Consider the following 15548-nt stretch of genomic DNA (forward strand, 5'->3'; position numbering starts at 1 on the left):
TGACATGATTGGCTTGTCTGAATCGTGTCCCACAGACATCACAGCTGAAAGGCTTCTCTCCCGTGTGGACTCGCTCATGTCTTTTGAGATTACCGATAAATCCAAAAGTCTTCCCACAATCACTGCACTTATGTGGTTTCTCACCTGTATGGATCAGCTCATGTATCTTAAGAGATTGTTTAGTAATACATCTCTTTCCACAACAACCACAAGTATTGGGCTTCTCTCCAGTGTGTAATTTCTGGTGATAGTCAAAAGTAACTTTATGGAGAAAAGTCTTTCCGCATGTGGAACAAGTGTATATGTTTTCTCCTGTGTGAATTCTTCCATGTGTTTTCAGAGAACCAATGGAGCTAAAGCCCTTCAAACATATCTCACAGCTGAAGGGTTTTGGTTGGTCAGTTTGTTTTTGTTGGTTGGCCTTGTTCTTTCTGGTTCTTGAGTGCCCCTCTCCATCAGCCACGTGTGATAGCTTGTGAATTCTCAGTTGATAATTGTAAAGGTAAGTCTTTCCACAAACGTCACACATAAATGGTTTTAATGCCCCATGAACTAGCATGTGAGCTTTTAAGTTGGTGGACTGAATGTATGTCTTTCCACACGCCTAACATGTGTACGGCCTCTTCTTCGTGTGAATTCGATGGTGTCTCGTAAGGTTCTCCTTAAAGCTGAAAGTAGCTTCACATATTTCACATCTAAATGGCTTCTCCCCTGTGTGAACTACCTGGTGCTCCTGCAATTTGACAGGACGCCAAAAGGTCTTGTCACACTGGGAGCATGGGTGTGGGCGTTCTGTACGTTCTGTATGTACAGATCTAATATGCGTTTTCAGGTTTTGAGATATACTCTTTCCACACGTAGTACAGCTGTATGGTTTTCACCTGTGTGAACTCGCTGGTGTACGTCAAGCATGTACTTTGAGGCGAAACCTCGTCCACAAGTGAGGCAGGTGAACGGTTTCACCTCTGCATGAACAAACTCATGTGATTTCAGATTTGTCTTACTACTGAATTTCTTTCCGCAAACTTTGCAACTGAAAGGTTTCTCTTTTGAGTGAGTTTGCATGTCATGAGTCAGGATACAGTTCAGGCGGAAGGTTTTCGCACAAATGTCACACTTAAAGGGCCCCTTCGGTTTATTGTGAACTGCTATATGGCGTTTCAACAGACAGTTTGCGTGGAAGGTCTTCTCACATATGTCACACTTGAAGGGTTTCCTCAGCTTGGAAATGCTCTGCTGTATTCCGTGGCTGTATTCTGTGGAAATGCTCCGCTGTATTCCGTAGCTGTATTCTGTGGAAATGCTCCGCTGTATTCCGTGGCTGTATTCTGTGGAAATGCTCTGCTGTATTCCGTGGCTGTATTCTGTGGAAATGCTCTGCTGTATTCCGTGGCTGTATTCTGTAGATCCTGTCCCAGTACGGCTGCTTGTTTCCTTTTCATGACTGCCTCTCCCGCTGTCTGTCTCCTCTGGAACAACAGCTCTCATAGGTTCACCCTTGGATTCAGTGTCTCTAAATGAGGGCTTTGTATTCAGTCCACGTGAGTCTCCCACAGAGAGAAGAGAAGAAGTCTCTGTCGGTTTACTGTAAGCCTCTGCAGCACCTACAGATGAGACGAATATACAGGCATTATGTTACAGTAAGTGACTGGTTTGACAGCCATCTTTCAATACAAAACAAAATTGTACCAGCAACAACTGTATGGCTGTGTCCCAAATGGCACCCCTATATAGTGAATAGGGTGAAGGGCTCGACTTACAGGGCTGCCCACTGGTCCCGGGAGGTTTTGGAAACCCTCCGGGCCAGTCAATCATCCATGTCAGTGGCCCGCTTGGGCCAGTGAAAAAATATATATAATGCCATTTTCAATCTAGGCTAACTGCTGAAAAAAAATTCCTGAAGCTGTTAGCTCGTTATGAAGATGATTTAGCACACTGTGCCACAAACTGCCTACTTTGAGCGGAATATCACCGGGCAGCGAGAGCGTGCAGCTTTCAAACAACTGCTTGTGGAGCAGTGTGGAGCAGCTCACAGAAGAGCGGTAGGCATAGGAAAGCAGTAGAAAATACATTTCAAGTTATGATATCTAGCCTACCAGTGAATGTGAAGGCAAGAATCGGTGGACAAACCTGGTGTATAAAAAGTTGTCTGATGTCTGAGCGGTGTTTTTTTAAATCAGTGATTTTTAAATCTGTCCGACAGATTTAAAAAAAAATCATGTATTGAATTTATTCAAAAATGTGTTTTAATTGCACTAGTTTCTCATAATTCATGAACAGAAAAGAATGCATCAGTGATTTGTATTTCCTGGAACTTTCTGAAGTAATGCCTGTATGTTCTTTTGCCAGTTAGCATGCCGAAACTGTCCTTTAAAGGCTTTCCCAAAATACCTTCCCAATTAAAATGTTGACTACAAACTAGGGTTACCTGGCAGAATGATAATGATGATTTGTATCAACCAGGTGGGCATTTGTCTAGCAAACTTTGCAATCACATGTACACCACAGGAGGCTGGTGAGCGGAGGACGGCTCATAATCATGGCCAGAACGGAGTGAATGAAATGGCATCAAACACATGAAAACCACGTATTTGATATCATTCCAGTCTTCCACTCCAGCCATTACCACAAGCCCGTCCTCCCCAATTAAGGTGCCACCAACCACCAGTGATGCACACTATACATTGTACGGTAGGCTACAGAAACACCGCTAGCCAAACACAAAGGTCTCTTGCCAGGGTGCACAATTAAATTAAAGGGAAACTACACGCTCCCCCAATAAAATATCATTTAAAAAAAATGTTTATTCCAGACCTCAAAAGTGGTCTATTGTTGTGGTTTAAGCATGGTTGTGTACTTGGAACATCCAATTTGGTTGTTTTTCCACAAAGAAAAGTGTGATTTTGAGAGTGAAAACTAAGAAAAAAACCTCAAGCCTGAAAACAAAACCTGGAAAACTGAATGACAAATTAAGGATTTTACAGGGCCCTACAACAGCCTGCTGACTGCTAAAAATCATTAAGAATAACACGCTTTTTAAATGTTTTCCCTCTAAACGATCAACGTAAATATGACATGGTAAAGTTAAAATGTAATTGTTTTGGTATGGAGGGTAGGTTATAATAAGCTCAGCCCGCAAATGAAAAATAAAATCACGTGCTATTGAAATTATGCGTGCATCATCCACTTTTCCTGTAAGATCTTGCCCGGGCCATTAGCTTTCAGTTGGCACTGACAAATGCCTGAATGTCAAGACCTGGGGTGCCATTTAGAACTGAACCCAGGTTTCTTTGGGATATTACCTTCAATGACTGACGTTTTAGTTCCTGATTTCACCTCACTCCTCTCCTTCACAGGGTCGGTGCTAGAGCCTGTATTTCTCGCAGTAGTCTGGAATGCAGGAGTCATTATTTTAATATACACACACATTTGACAGATTTGTTAAAATCATACACAGAAAATGAACATAAGCTACAAGGACATACCTCTTCCCGTACGATGACAGTGTTTACTTGACTGACATCTCCAATGCTGAGCAATGCTGAGACCACGGTGTTTGTCTTCACATTGTTAACAGACATCATTGGGAGATCTTCAATAACAATCAGATAAAACTTGACAACATTTCCCTTTACAAACAGGTGGAAGACAAACTATCAGTACAAGCAAACCATATAAAACAGCTTTCCTTTGCTATATTCAATAGACAGTGATGAGTTGCTGGGCCAAAACTCACCAACTGGCTTAATTTTAAAGATCTTTCCATTGTGCAGAATATGGGTTGGTCTTTTCGGTTCTTCTCGCCCCTCACCCATCGCCTTTAGATCTTTATCCATCTGCTCCACCTTGATCTTCAGTTTCTCATTTTCATTTTGTAAAGCCACAGAGACCTCTAGGAATAGTCTGCAGATTGTACGAACAGCCTCCTTAGTCAACAGATGCATAATGGTGCTGTTTCTAGAGAGAGATTGAAGTATATTAGAATGAGGCTAACAAAGTTACTCCCAATTTTTTTTACTTTGCTAGTTTCCTTAACCAGTTATACTTAACTGGCCCAGATACTAGACTTTAAATATGCCTGTATTGCAGGGCTGATTAACTACGACAAACGTGTGAAACACAGACAGGTGTATGCGCAAAGTGAGAACATTACACGTAATACATTTTTGATTTTGGGAGGGAGTAGCAGCTAACAACTGGATTTAATACTTTCTTTTCCACTGTTCGTCACGACAGACCCTGATTCGATCCTGGGCTGTATCACAACCGACCGAGGGGCGGCGCACAATTGGCCCAGCGTTGTCCGGGTTAGGGTTTGGCCGCGGTAGGCCGTCATTGTAAATAAGAATTTGTTCTTAACTGACTGGCCTAGTTAAATAAAGGTTCATTTAAAAATGTGTTATTTCATAGTTTTGATTCACCGTAAATTCCGGACTATAAGCCGCAACTTTTTTCCCACGCTTTGAACCCCGCGGCTTAAACAATGACGCGGCTAATATATGGATTTTTCCCGCTTTCAATTTTTTTCTCTCCAAAAAAAACACATTCTGTGACGTGCTCAGTTTTTTGGCGGCATGAAGCTTTCATTAGACCAATGAAGTTGCCGAACGGGTTAAGGTCAAACAACTTTTTTGTTTACTGTTTAGATTAAATTGAGCGCTCTCAAACTTCCCATCATTCTGATTACGGTAGTCATTTTGTCATCCTCATCATGGCAAAGACACGGAGAAATGCATATGATGCAGCTTTCAAGTTGAAGGCGATTGATCTGGCTGTTGGAAAAGGAAATAGAGCTGCTGCACGGGAGCTTGGTCTTAATGAGTCGATGATAAGACGTTGGAAACAGCAGCGTGAGGAATTGACTCAGTGCAAAAAGACAACTAAAGCATACTGCTAATTTTTAATTTTTTGTTACAAGCCGTGTTTCGTTAAAGCCTATTTATTTTTGTTACAAGCCGTGTTTCGTTAAAGCCTATTTATTTTTGTTACAAGCCGTGTTTCGTTAAAGCCTGTGTAAAGTTTATTTGTTTCAATGTACCGGTAGGCACCTGCGGCTTATAGACATGTGCGGCTTATTTATGTTCAAAATAATATATTTTTTTAAATTCAGTGGGTGCGGCTTATATTCAGGTGCGCTTAATAGTCCGGAAATTACGGTATTCACTATTATTCTACAATGTGGAAAATAGTAAAAATATAGAAAAACCCTGGAATGAGTAGGTGTGTCCAAACTTTTGACTGGTACTGTATGTTCATTACAACTAGAAGGAGAGAATTCATTCTAAAACGTAATGTTATGGCTAGGTTGATGGCTGACCCATTGGTCTGACCAGGTAATGCCTGGGGTGTATTCATGAGTCGCAGACCGTAGCAACAAACGGTTTGCAATGGAGATGGTTTACTACCAACAGTCTTACAATGAAAACAGTTTCTATTGATCAAATTTGGGTAGGTCCCGCCACGTTTGGTTATACTTGCTTCGGTTTGGCTCCTAGAGTAAACGTTTTCCGTTTGCAACAGGCCAAATGTTTTGCTATGGTCGGCAACCAATGAATACCTCCCTAGTGTGTATTTACTAGAGACCAAACAAACCAAATGGGAGCCAACAGAAGAAAATAGTACGAAACGGGACCAATTATGTATTAAACCCTGGATAGCTGACGATATGTCTTGGCCAATAAGAGCGTTTGAAGTGAATCAGGGGAAAAAATTGAAATAGCCAATTTGTCAACAATGCCACGATGTGTGGATATGGATATAGCCAGTACCAATTCAAGGGATGTGGGAAGACATTTCATATGTAGCATCTAAATTATTGGTGTAGAAAATGTACTTTTTGGTCTATTTTGACAGCTTGTGGTACTGTGCAACCACAGCAACGCATGTACGCAAATGTCTGCTTATGCTAGCTGGCTTACAAAACAATAACCCATTGTTGTTGATGTTATTAAGCATGGATGAAGTGGTGATACATGTGTACAATTTAACTGCTGTTCTTATGGATTTTCTAAAAGTCCTTTCACAACTGTTGAACAAATATTGTGCATTGACAATGAATGTAGTTAACATTAGCAGCCAACTAATACTACATGACATATACAAAAAGGCCACCAGTGAACCCAGAGTTTTAACAGTCTATGAGTGCACCAGCTCCTAGGTTTATTGTAGTAAGAGACATTTATTAATCTTGACTATTGCAATTTCTTTGTACTGACCTAATGGGGGTGTAACTTTACATCAGATTGAACTTAAATTGGTTAGCAATATTGAAAACATGGGATCCTGCATTAACTTCTCCAGCTTTACATTATAGTCATCAACACTGTGTTGCTTTATCCCGTAGAGAGGTGAGCTACGTTTCAATTTCAACAGCTACGTTTTGGAAGATAAATACTTTCCCCCCCATTACAGACACTGTAATACATACTTCTAAAAAAACAATACATAATATTGTATGAACTGAAGAGAAGCCAATCATCTCTCAATAAAAATGGAAAATATAAAAACAAGTATTTTTTTTAATAGAGTTCTTATGTTGCAATACCCACTAAATAAATAGTTCAATGAATGTATATTTGTCCTTGAAACATTACATTGAAATACAGTATCATAATGTCGGATGGGTACTTTAGAACGGCACCCACTATAATATATTATTGGGCGGGACCAACCTGAATTTGTCCAATAAAAACTCGTTATGTTTCACTATATTGGATCACTCCAATATATTGGTATCACTCCGCGGCGGAGGGATACATCCGAGGTGAGGATTTACAGATTTACTCCCGTGTACACCTGTATCACGGCGGGGGTCCGCCCCTATATATAGACCCCATGGCAGTGACACGTTTTCTTTCATTTTCTCGGCGGACGTCCGTATGTTTAAGGTACAAACGTTTGGAAGTTCGCTTGGTAAGTGTAATATCTTGCGTGGAAGTATACTCACTGGCTGTTTGCAGCCTGGAGCAACCCCTCCTCTTGAGTGCTCCACTCGCTGCGCGCGCTTGATCTGTATCTTCCGCTGGTGGTTTGTCGTGCTTGTTTCTCGTTAGCGTTACACTACGACTCCCTGTGCATTAATATATTGGTGGCTCTTGCTGCCACAAACTGTAATTTACCTTACACAACTTGCCGACTGGCTTGTTCTATGCGTGTGTTGTTTAACATGCTGCTCCCCGGGTTCTCTGTTAATTATCTTGCAGGGATATTTCTTGTTCGTTCCCCTGCAGAGTGTGAGTATCATGGAAAACTAAGTTGAGACATTAACTTTGGGGTTCCTTAACGGGCATTACACCATATGGTGCTGTTTTTACTCCTTGGATATTAAACCGGTAGGTAATATTTGCAGTTACCTGGTCGCTGTTTTTTTGTCTGCCTGTTTTTCCCACAAGGGTCTTCCTCTGTAGAGGTACTGGGTAATTTATCCCTCACCGGGTTCTTATTCCTCCAAGCGGGTCATGACATAGCTCTCCCAGGGCGTCGGACCCCTGCTGTGGCCTTGTTGGCTTGGCTGAGTTTTTGGCTTCCCTTTGACAGGTGTGATCGTTGCATCCCCTGTGGATTCGCATACCTTGTGTATGTACTGCCTGGGTTTGAGCCACGCGCAGAGGGCGGTGGAGCGCCCTACTGGGTGCCTGTTTTGTGTGGTGTTCTCAGAACGCCTGCACCTGGCGCGATTGGAGGCCATGCGCGAGTGTGTCGGCCAGGCTCGGGCTCCCTCAGGAGTGGTGTGGCAGCGAGCTGTTAGTCCCTCTACTGGGCCCAGTACCCCTCCCAGGAAGCGTGGCCAGAGCCACTGCAGGCAGAGCTGGGACCACCTTGAAAGGAGGGTGCATGCCCTGGGTCAGGAGGTTGATAGCTTCGATGGCGACAACAGCTGTTCCCTGTTGGCCAGTGATAGGCTGTTCCTGGGGGACGACGCTGGCACTGTTCACCACCGTGAGCGGGGCTACCAGGCTGACAGGCCATCAGAAGCCGCCAGCGGTGCGTCATCGCCCCCCCCCCGGCGGCTTGAGAGGCTATGAGGAGCCTACTCACTTGGGTAGCCACTGCACTGGACATCAACTGGTGGACAGTGATGACTCCATCTGTCCCCATCTCTGCTGGGCCTCTGCCAGGGCGGAACCCACGACTGAAGGCGGGACCCCCGCAGAGTCTTTGATGCGGACTTGAAAGCCACAAATGGGTCCCTCTACTCTCTTGGCCGCCTTACCAACGCGGCCATGCTGCTGCAGGCCTACCTGCAGACTCTGTTTTCCTGGCTGCAGGAGGGCACATAGGAGCTCCGCCGGGAAGTGATGGAGGTGTCTCGCCTACTTTCCCTGCTCCAGAGGGATGTGGCTGGCGCCAACGGACGGGCCATGGTGCAGGTGGTTACCTCCCGGCGCCATCTCTGGCTGGCGCAATCCCGTCTGCCACCGAGCACATTTGCCACTTACCCCATCAACCCAGGGCTGACGTTTGGCCGAGGGGTTGATGACATTCTAGAGCAGACCGATAAGGTTTGTAGGGACTAGGAGACCCTGAGGCGGTTCATGCCGCCTCCTCAGGCCCCGGGTCCAAGGCAGACGGACCATAGCCACCTACCTGCACCCGAACGACGGTGGGGTCCTTCTCCTGCCCCATCGCATCCTGCTATGGGACGACAGCAGCAAGGGGCACAGCGTGCGGTGAAGCAACAGCCTGTTTTCTCAGACGGGTCTTCCCCGGTTCTGGGTAATTTATCCTTCACCGGGTTCCTATTCCTCCCAGGGGGTCACGACATAAGTTCTCCCAGGGCGTCGGACCCCTGCTCCGTGGCCTTGTTGGCTTGGTTGAGCTTATGGCTTCCCTTTGTGACAGGTGTGATGGTGTCAACCGTTACCGCCATAGGGACATGCCTGGGAGACCCAGGTGCTCGGGGCGCCAGAGGAGAGACAGGCCCTGACAGGACCCCTGACACACCCTTCCCCGGCCTCGGCGCTTCTCCAGGTCTCAAAGGGCAAAGTGGGAGGAGGGTGTGGAGTCCCCCTGGGTGTTATCCACAATGCTCGAGGGGTACCGACTCCAATTCCACTTATTTTGTGGTTCCAAAAAGAGAGAGGGTTTCGACTGATTCTGGACCTCCATAACCTCAATGGGTACTTGAAAGTACTGAGGTTCCACATGTTGTCCCCAGCCTCGTGTTGCAGGCCGTGTCCAGGGACCAGTGGTTTGTGGCGCTGGACCTGAGAGATGCGTACTTCCATGTTCCTGTTCACCCAGCTCATTGGCAGTACCTCCGATTCACTTTTGAAGGGATGGCTTACGAATTCATGGTTCTTCCCTTCGGCCTCTCCTTGGCACCCTGCACTGTCACAAAGTGCATGGACGCTGTCCTGGCACCTCTCACGCCCCGAGGATTGTTGATCCTCAATTACCTGGACGATTGGCTGATTTGTGCTCCGACCAGGACTCAGGTCCTGTCAGACACAGACATGCTCCTGACCCACATCGGTGGGCTGAGCATTACTGTAAATGACAAGAGTCATCTGACGCCCACCCAGAGGATGGTCTTCATTGGCATGGAACTGGACTCAGTCCACATGAGAGCACGCCTGCCCACCAGAAGGGTTCAGGTGATCCATCTTGCCTCAACCACTTTTGGCAGAGGCGGGTGGTATCCGCCCTGACAACGCCTGTTGGGCTTGCTGACGGCGTCTGGGCCTCCCTCTGGCATGCTGTGCCCTGTGAGGGCACTGGCTGCCTATGTGGAGCGGACAGTCAGTGAGAACAACAGAGCAGCTCTTTGTCTATGGTGAGAGCGTCCTGGGGGCTGGGCTATCAAAGCAGAGGCTCTCTCACTGGATCGTGGACACGATTACGACAGCATACTGCCTGGCTGGCATGCCAGTGCTGGGATCTGTGGTGGCACATTCAACACGAGGTGTGGCTGCGTCCTGGGCTCTACTGAGAGGAGTGCCCCTCGCTGAGATCTGTGCTGCGGCAGCTGGGCTTCCTCTTGCACCTTTGCTAGGTACTATCAGGTATATGTGTCACCCTCTGTGGTTGGTTCAGCGGTCCTGGGGCTCGCCTCCCCTTCCGGGGACAGGGCCGGGACCCCCTTCCACATTGACGGCCCCTGCCTCTCGGTCCCACGTTGGGACTTCGCCGCTGGCTGGCCAGGTCCCTCTAGCACTGACTAATCTGGTACCTGTTTTCCAATATAGTGAAACATAACGAAGGTTACCTATGTAACCACAGTTATGTGAGCTATATGGATCACTCCAATCATCTAAATTATGTAAAGAACTTGTCAGGGCCATGGGGTCTATATATAGGGGCAGACCCCAGCCGTGACACAGGTGTACAAGGGAGTAAATCCTCACCTCGGACCAATATTGGAGTGATCCATATAGCTCACATAAGCGTGGTTACATAGGTAACCTTCGTTTTGGTCGCAAAACGTTCTCCGTTTGGAGAAATTGTAACCCCGGTTATAAGAATGATAGTCAATATTTTGCTACGGTCTTGGTCTAATGACCCACAAGATCCAAACTAACGCATGCTGTTTAAACAATAACAATCTTTGTAACAACGTTGCTCACCTTTTTCCCCCTGGTTAACGTTACTTGGTATTGGCGCCACGATTGATTCGTTGTCTAAAAACAGTTGGCTAATTTCTGCTACTGCCGTCTCAATGATAAAAGCTATAATCGATGTTTCTTTCTCGAAAATATTGCGACTGTTAAGACTAGACATGTTGTCCATGTTAAGTAACTTCATGCATATATTTTGTTTCGTAACCTAGCTATCTTAGTATACAATCGTCGCACGACCTTTTTTTTCGTTCAACCTTAAAAAATAAACAAATAACCGTCTTCTGTGTGGATTCAAAGGATAAACACGGTATAATTTGTCCTGTATAAAGATGTTTAATTCAGCTTTAGCATTTTGTAGGACAATGCTCTCTGATATGGCCACGATAACAACGCGTGTGTCGTGAACAACATTATTAGCGTGAGCAACAATAGTGGAATCAGCGGTTCGCCTTCAAAATAAAAGTACTCCATTGAAACTGATGCAAATTGATAAAAATAGTGAAAACATGCCACAATTGGACTAGATAATGCTTAACAAGGTTGGAATGTTGTCATAAAAATTCATCGAAAGACTATTGATTAATTTTAATCAATTGAATTCGCACTGTGATTGTATTTGAATTCAGAATGGCATTGGTGGCATACGTATATGCAGTGTACAGCCTAGCCTATGGATTGTATACACATGAAATGGGTATCAGCCTACTCTCAGTGACACCTACAGAAAATAACTATGTAAAGTTTACACAAATGTTAGCGTCGTGCAGGACTTTGACTGTGTGAAATCCCCTTCCCAGTCAGTCAATTGTGTGTATTGGACACTCATATTGTACTGCCTAGCTACCTATGGATTGTGCACCCATGACATGGGGTGTCAACCTACTCAATGACATCTACAGAACACAACTATGTGGAGTTTACACATGATCATGATAGGCACTTGTGGTTTCTAGCTAGCATTACACAAGTCAAAGCAGTACTGAAGCAAAACTTTTTGTGGTCAAAACCATTTATCTTGGTTCGACAGCGGGTTTGCAAAATACTACCATAATATATATATTTTTTATACAGACTAGCTCAAAAATAAGTAAACATTTACAAATTATCCAATGGATTATGATAATTTTTTGGTAAACAAAGTGGAGGTGCAAAAACATAAGTTTGCACACTTAATTTTTATTTGCTTCATGGCTCAGGCGGACAAGAGGACACAAGGCCATTTGGCTAATCTCAGTCATGAAGAATAATAATTTTGCAGCTGTTTCTAATCCAATGGGCTGCTCTAGCATTAGCCAGCCTAGCATGAGGATGAAAAAGGCAGTTTAAATAAGAACTTGCAGTATTTCAATCTTCTCGATTTGCCGTAAATTGTTGTGGGATTATTAGGAGTACAGCGACACCTGCCTGGATTGAGGAACGTTTTCAAACCATTTCACTCGAAGTTCACCGAGGTGCACATGTGTTGGCATGTAATACAGTGGAATTATTGTATCTCTTGATAAAGATGAGCAAAAAATACTCTATTGTATGCAACAAAAAAAAGAATATATATATATTATTTTATACAAATAAAATAGCTTAGAGAAAAACATTTTGTTTAACAAGCAATTTTTAAAAAAATCTAAAAGATAGGGGTCAAAATGATTGGGTCGTCTGTTTTCAATACTGCAGCAGCCTCCTTGCGAGGATATCGACACTGAGCCTTTTTCTAAAATGTTTCATGAGATTGGAGAACATATTGGGAGGGAGTTTAGACCATTCCTCCATACAGAATCTTTCCAGATGCTTGATATCCTTTGTCTGCGCTTATGGACTGCCCTCTCAAATTCAAACCAAAGGTTTTCAATGGTGTTCATCTCCGGAGACTGATTTTGTGGTCAATTAACCATTTATTTGTGGAATTTGATGTGTGCTTGGGGTATTTGTATTTTGGCTCCCAAGTGGCGTAGCATCACTACAGTCCCTGGTTCGAATCCAGGCTGTATCACATCCGGCTGTGATTGGGAGTCCCATAGGGTGGTGCACAATTGGCCCAGCGTCGTCTGGGGTTGGCCGTCATTGTAAATAAAAATGTGTTCTTAACTGACTTGCCTAGTTTTTTTTCTCTTGCTGGAAGGAAGATACACTTTCAGGCAGGTTTCAGCCTCCTGGCAGAGGTAACCAGGTTTTTGTCTACAATGTCCTGGTACTTGGTAAAGTTTATGATACCGTTGACCTTAACAAGGGTCCCAGGACCAGTGGAAGCAAAAAATAGCCCCATAACATCAAAGATCCACCACCTTATTTACAGTAGGGACGAGATACTTTCTGCATATGCATTGTTCTTTTGAAGGCCAAACCCACTGCTGGTGTGCATGGCCAAAGAGCTCTATTTTCATTTCATATGACTATAGCATGCACCAGTTCCAAACCATTTACACAAGTATTCACACCCCTGAGTTAATACTTTGTAGAAGCACCTTTGGCAGCGATTAAAGCTGTGAGTCTTTCTGGGTAAATCTCTAAGAGCTTTCCACACATCTGCCTGTTATTCTTTTCAAAATTCTTCAAGCTCTGTCAAATTGGTTGTTCATAAAAACCTGGTTACTATGCTTTGTATTCTGTACAGGCTTCCTTCTTTTCACTCTGCCAATTAGGTTAGTATTGTGGAGTAACTACAATGTTGTTGATCCATCCTCAGTTTTCTTCCATCACAGCCATTAAACTCTGTAACTGTTTCAAAGTCACCATTGGCCTCATCCCTGAGCGGTTTCCTTCCTCTCCTGCAACTGAGTTAGGAAGGACGCCTGTATCTTTGTAGTGACTGGGTGTATTGATACACCATCCATAGCATAATTCATAACTTCACCATGCTCAAAGGGATATGCAATGTCTGCTTTTTTTTATTTGTACCCATCTACCAATAGGTGCCCTTCTTTGCGAGGCATTGGAAAACCTGGTCTTTGTGGTTGAATTTGTGTTTGACATTCACTGCTCGACTGAAGGGCCTTACAGACAATTGTATGTGTGGGGTACAGACATGATGTAGTCATTCAAAAAGGATGTTAAACACTATTATTGCACACAGTGAGTCCATGCAACTTATTAAGCACATTTTTACTCTTGAACTTATTTAGGCTTGCCACAACACAGGTTTAATACTTTTTGATTCAAGGCATTTCAGCTTTTCATTTTTAATTAATTTGTAAACATTTCGAAAAGTATAATTCCACTTTGGCATTATGGGGTATTATGTGTAGACCAGTGACAACAAAATCCCAATGTAATCCATTTTAAATTCAGTCTGTAACACAATAAAATGTAGACAAAGTCAAGGGGAGTAAATACTTTCTGAAGGCTCCCAATAATTTATTGTGTTAACCACCAACGTCTCAGCATCACTGTGCCTTCTTCAGGGTGATGTCATGAATGCATGAACCAGGTTATGTAGACAAACTGTGTAATTAGTGCAACCAATGACAATAGTGAGGGGTGTGTCATAGCAATTACAGTGATGACGATGAAAAAGGGAAACTGTTAAAGCAAAAAGTTTACAGCAGGTTGAATATATTATGGTATTGTTTTCATTATCATATTGCCACATGATTAGATATTTTACATAGTATTAACATCACAATTCATTATTTCATATACTTATTTCATTGTTTCCATTTGATCTTTGTTACATGTAATTTTTTGGTTCAAACGTAACATCTTGGGTGCACGCTGATAAGCTCTGGAAAGAATATGTTCATTTGACAGACTTGTTCATAAAAAAGGGGACTTGTTCATAAAAAGGGCCTGAGAACAAAGTCAGTATTCAGACCAGTAGGGGTCAGTGTTTCTAGATAGGAAATCCAGTAGGTCTCCCTCAAAAGTAGGGTCTCCACTCCTTGGTAGAGTAATGTGCTCGATACCTGTGTATTTCAGGTAGGAGATAGAATGGTTAGCTTCAACAAAGTGAGCTGCTACCAAGTAGTCAGTGTTCTTACACCTGATTGCGCTGCGTTGTTCAGCTATGCGTTGCTTTAATTGTCTTTTCAATTATCCTACGTAGGCTATTCCACAGGTGATGAGATTACTCCTTTTGTCTTACATGAAATGACATCGCTAACAGGGATTTTTCGACCTCTGTGTGGGTGTCTGAAGAAGGATGTTTTTCGTAGTGCTGTAGCACTGTGCACATGGGCCACATTTGCAATTCCCATTTTGAATGGGTGCCAAGAGTGTCTGAGTGGGCTCAGGGGGCAGGTCAGATCTCACTAGGCTGTCCCCAATATTGTGGCCACGCTTGTAGACCACTAGTGAAGGTTCCTTAAAGAGGTGTGCAATGTTTTGGTCTGATTGCAGAATATGCCAGTCACAGGAGGTTGGTGGCACCTTAATTGGGGAGGACAGGCTTGTGATAATTGCTGGAGCAGAATAAGTGGAATGGTATCAAATACCAAATGCCATTCCATTCACTTCGTTCCAGCCATTATTATGAGCTGTCCTCCCCTCAGCAGCCTCCACTGCTGCCAGTGCTTTTTCAGGATTGCTCTCATTTTCTCTGAACACTTGGTATACTTTGTGCAGAAGACTGTTGCGTTGGGTTTCTTCTTTGGTTTAGTTTGAGCAGTTCCTCTCTTAGTGTTTGGGATATTTTTATCATTGTATCATCAAGAGTTAATTTTGAATTTGTGTGTAATTTTCTTAGCGTTGGTGTCAAAATATGACCGTTGGCCACAGATGCATTTAATCCTCCAAAACTGGCCATATGATAAACCATTCTTGAGGGGAAGGGGATGCATACTGTCCACACGTAGCAGGCTGTTGCGGTCTCTGGGCTTTGTGTATAAGTCTGTGTGTAATACGTCATTCTTTTTAATGATCCAACTCTCTTGGCTAAGACTTGAGGAGAGACTGTCTGCATTACTTCTTATTTTTCTAAGAAATATTAATGTGTTGAAAATCCCAAATTATTTGCATAGTCAACTTACACACAGCTCTGACACACACACTTATCCCACC

At 43.7% G+C, this 15548-nt stretch overlaps 1 protein-coding gene across 2 annotated transcripts; it reads right to left on the bottom strand.

The window, feature by feature from the left end:
* Window positions 1–397: 397 nt before the first annotated feature.
* Window positions 398–10974, bottom strand: LOC106575372 (uncharacterized). 2 transcript variants are annotated; one of them, XM_082963479.1, is made up of 5 exons: window positions 10566–10974; window positions 3737–3957; window positions 3486–3592; window positions 3303–3390; window positions 398–1604 (listed from the first exon to the last, which is right to left on the bottom strand). In XM_082963479.1, exons 2-5 carry the CDS (start codon window positions 3942–3944, stop codon window positions 829–831), a joined length of 1179 nt encoding a protein of 392 aa, XP_082819605.1. In that variant the 5' UTR covers window positions 3945–3957; window positions 10566–10974; the 3' UTR covers window positions 398–828. The 2 variants fall into 2 exon arrangements, with proteins under 2 accessions (XP_082819605.1, XP_082819606.1); XM_082963480.1 differs by having other exon boundaries at window positions 3486–3629.
* Window positions 10975–15548: the final 4574 nt, after the last annotated feature.

Source organism: Salmo salar, chromosome 17 (genome assembly GCF_965601325.2).
Source record: "Salmo salar chromosome 17, fSalSal1, whole genome shotgun sequence".
Taxonomy (NCBI): domain Eukaryota; kingdom Metazoa; phylum Chordata; class Actinopteri; order Salmoniformes; family Salmonidae; genus Salmo; species Salmo salar.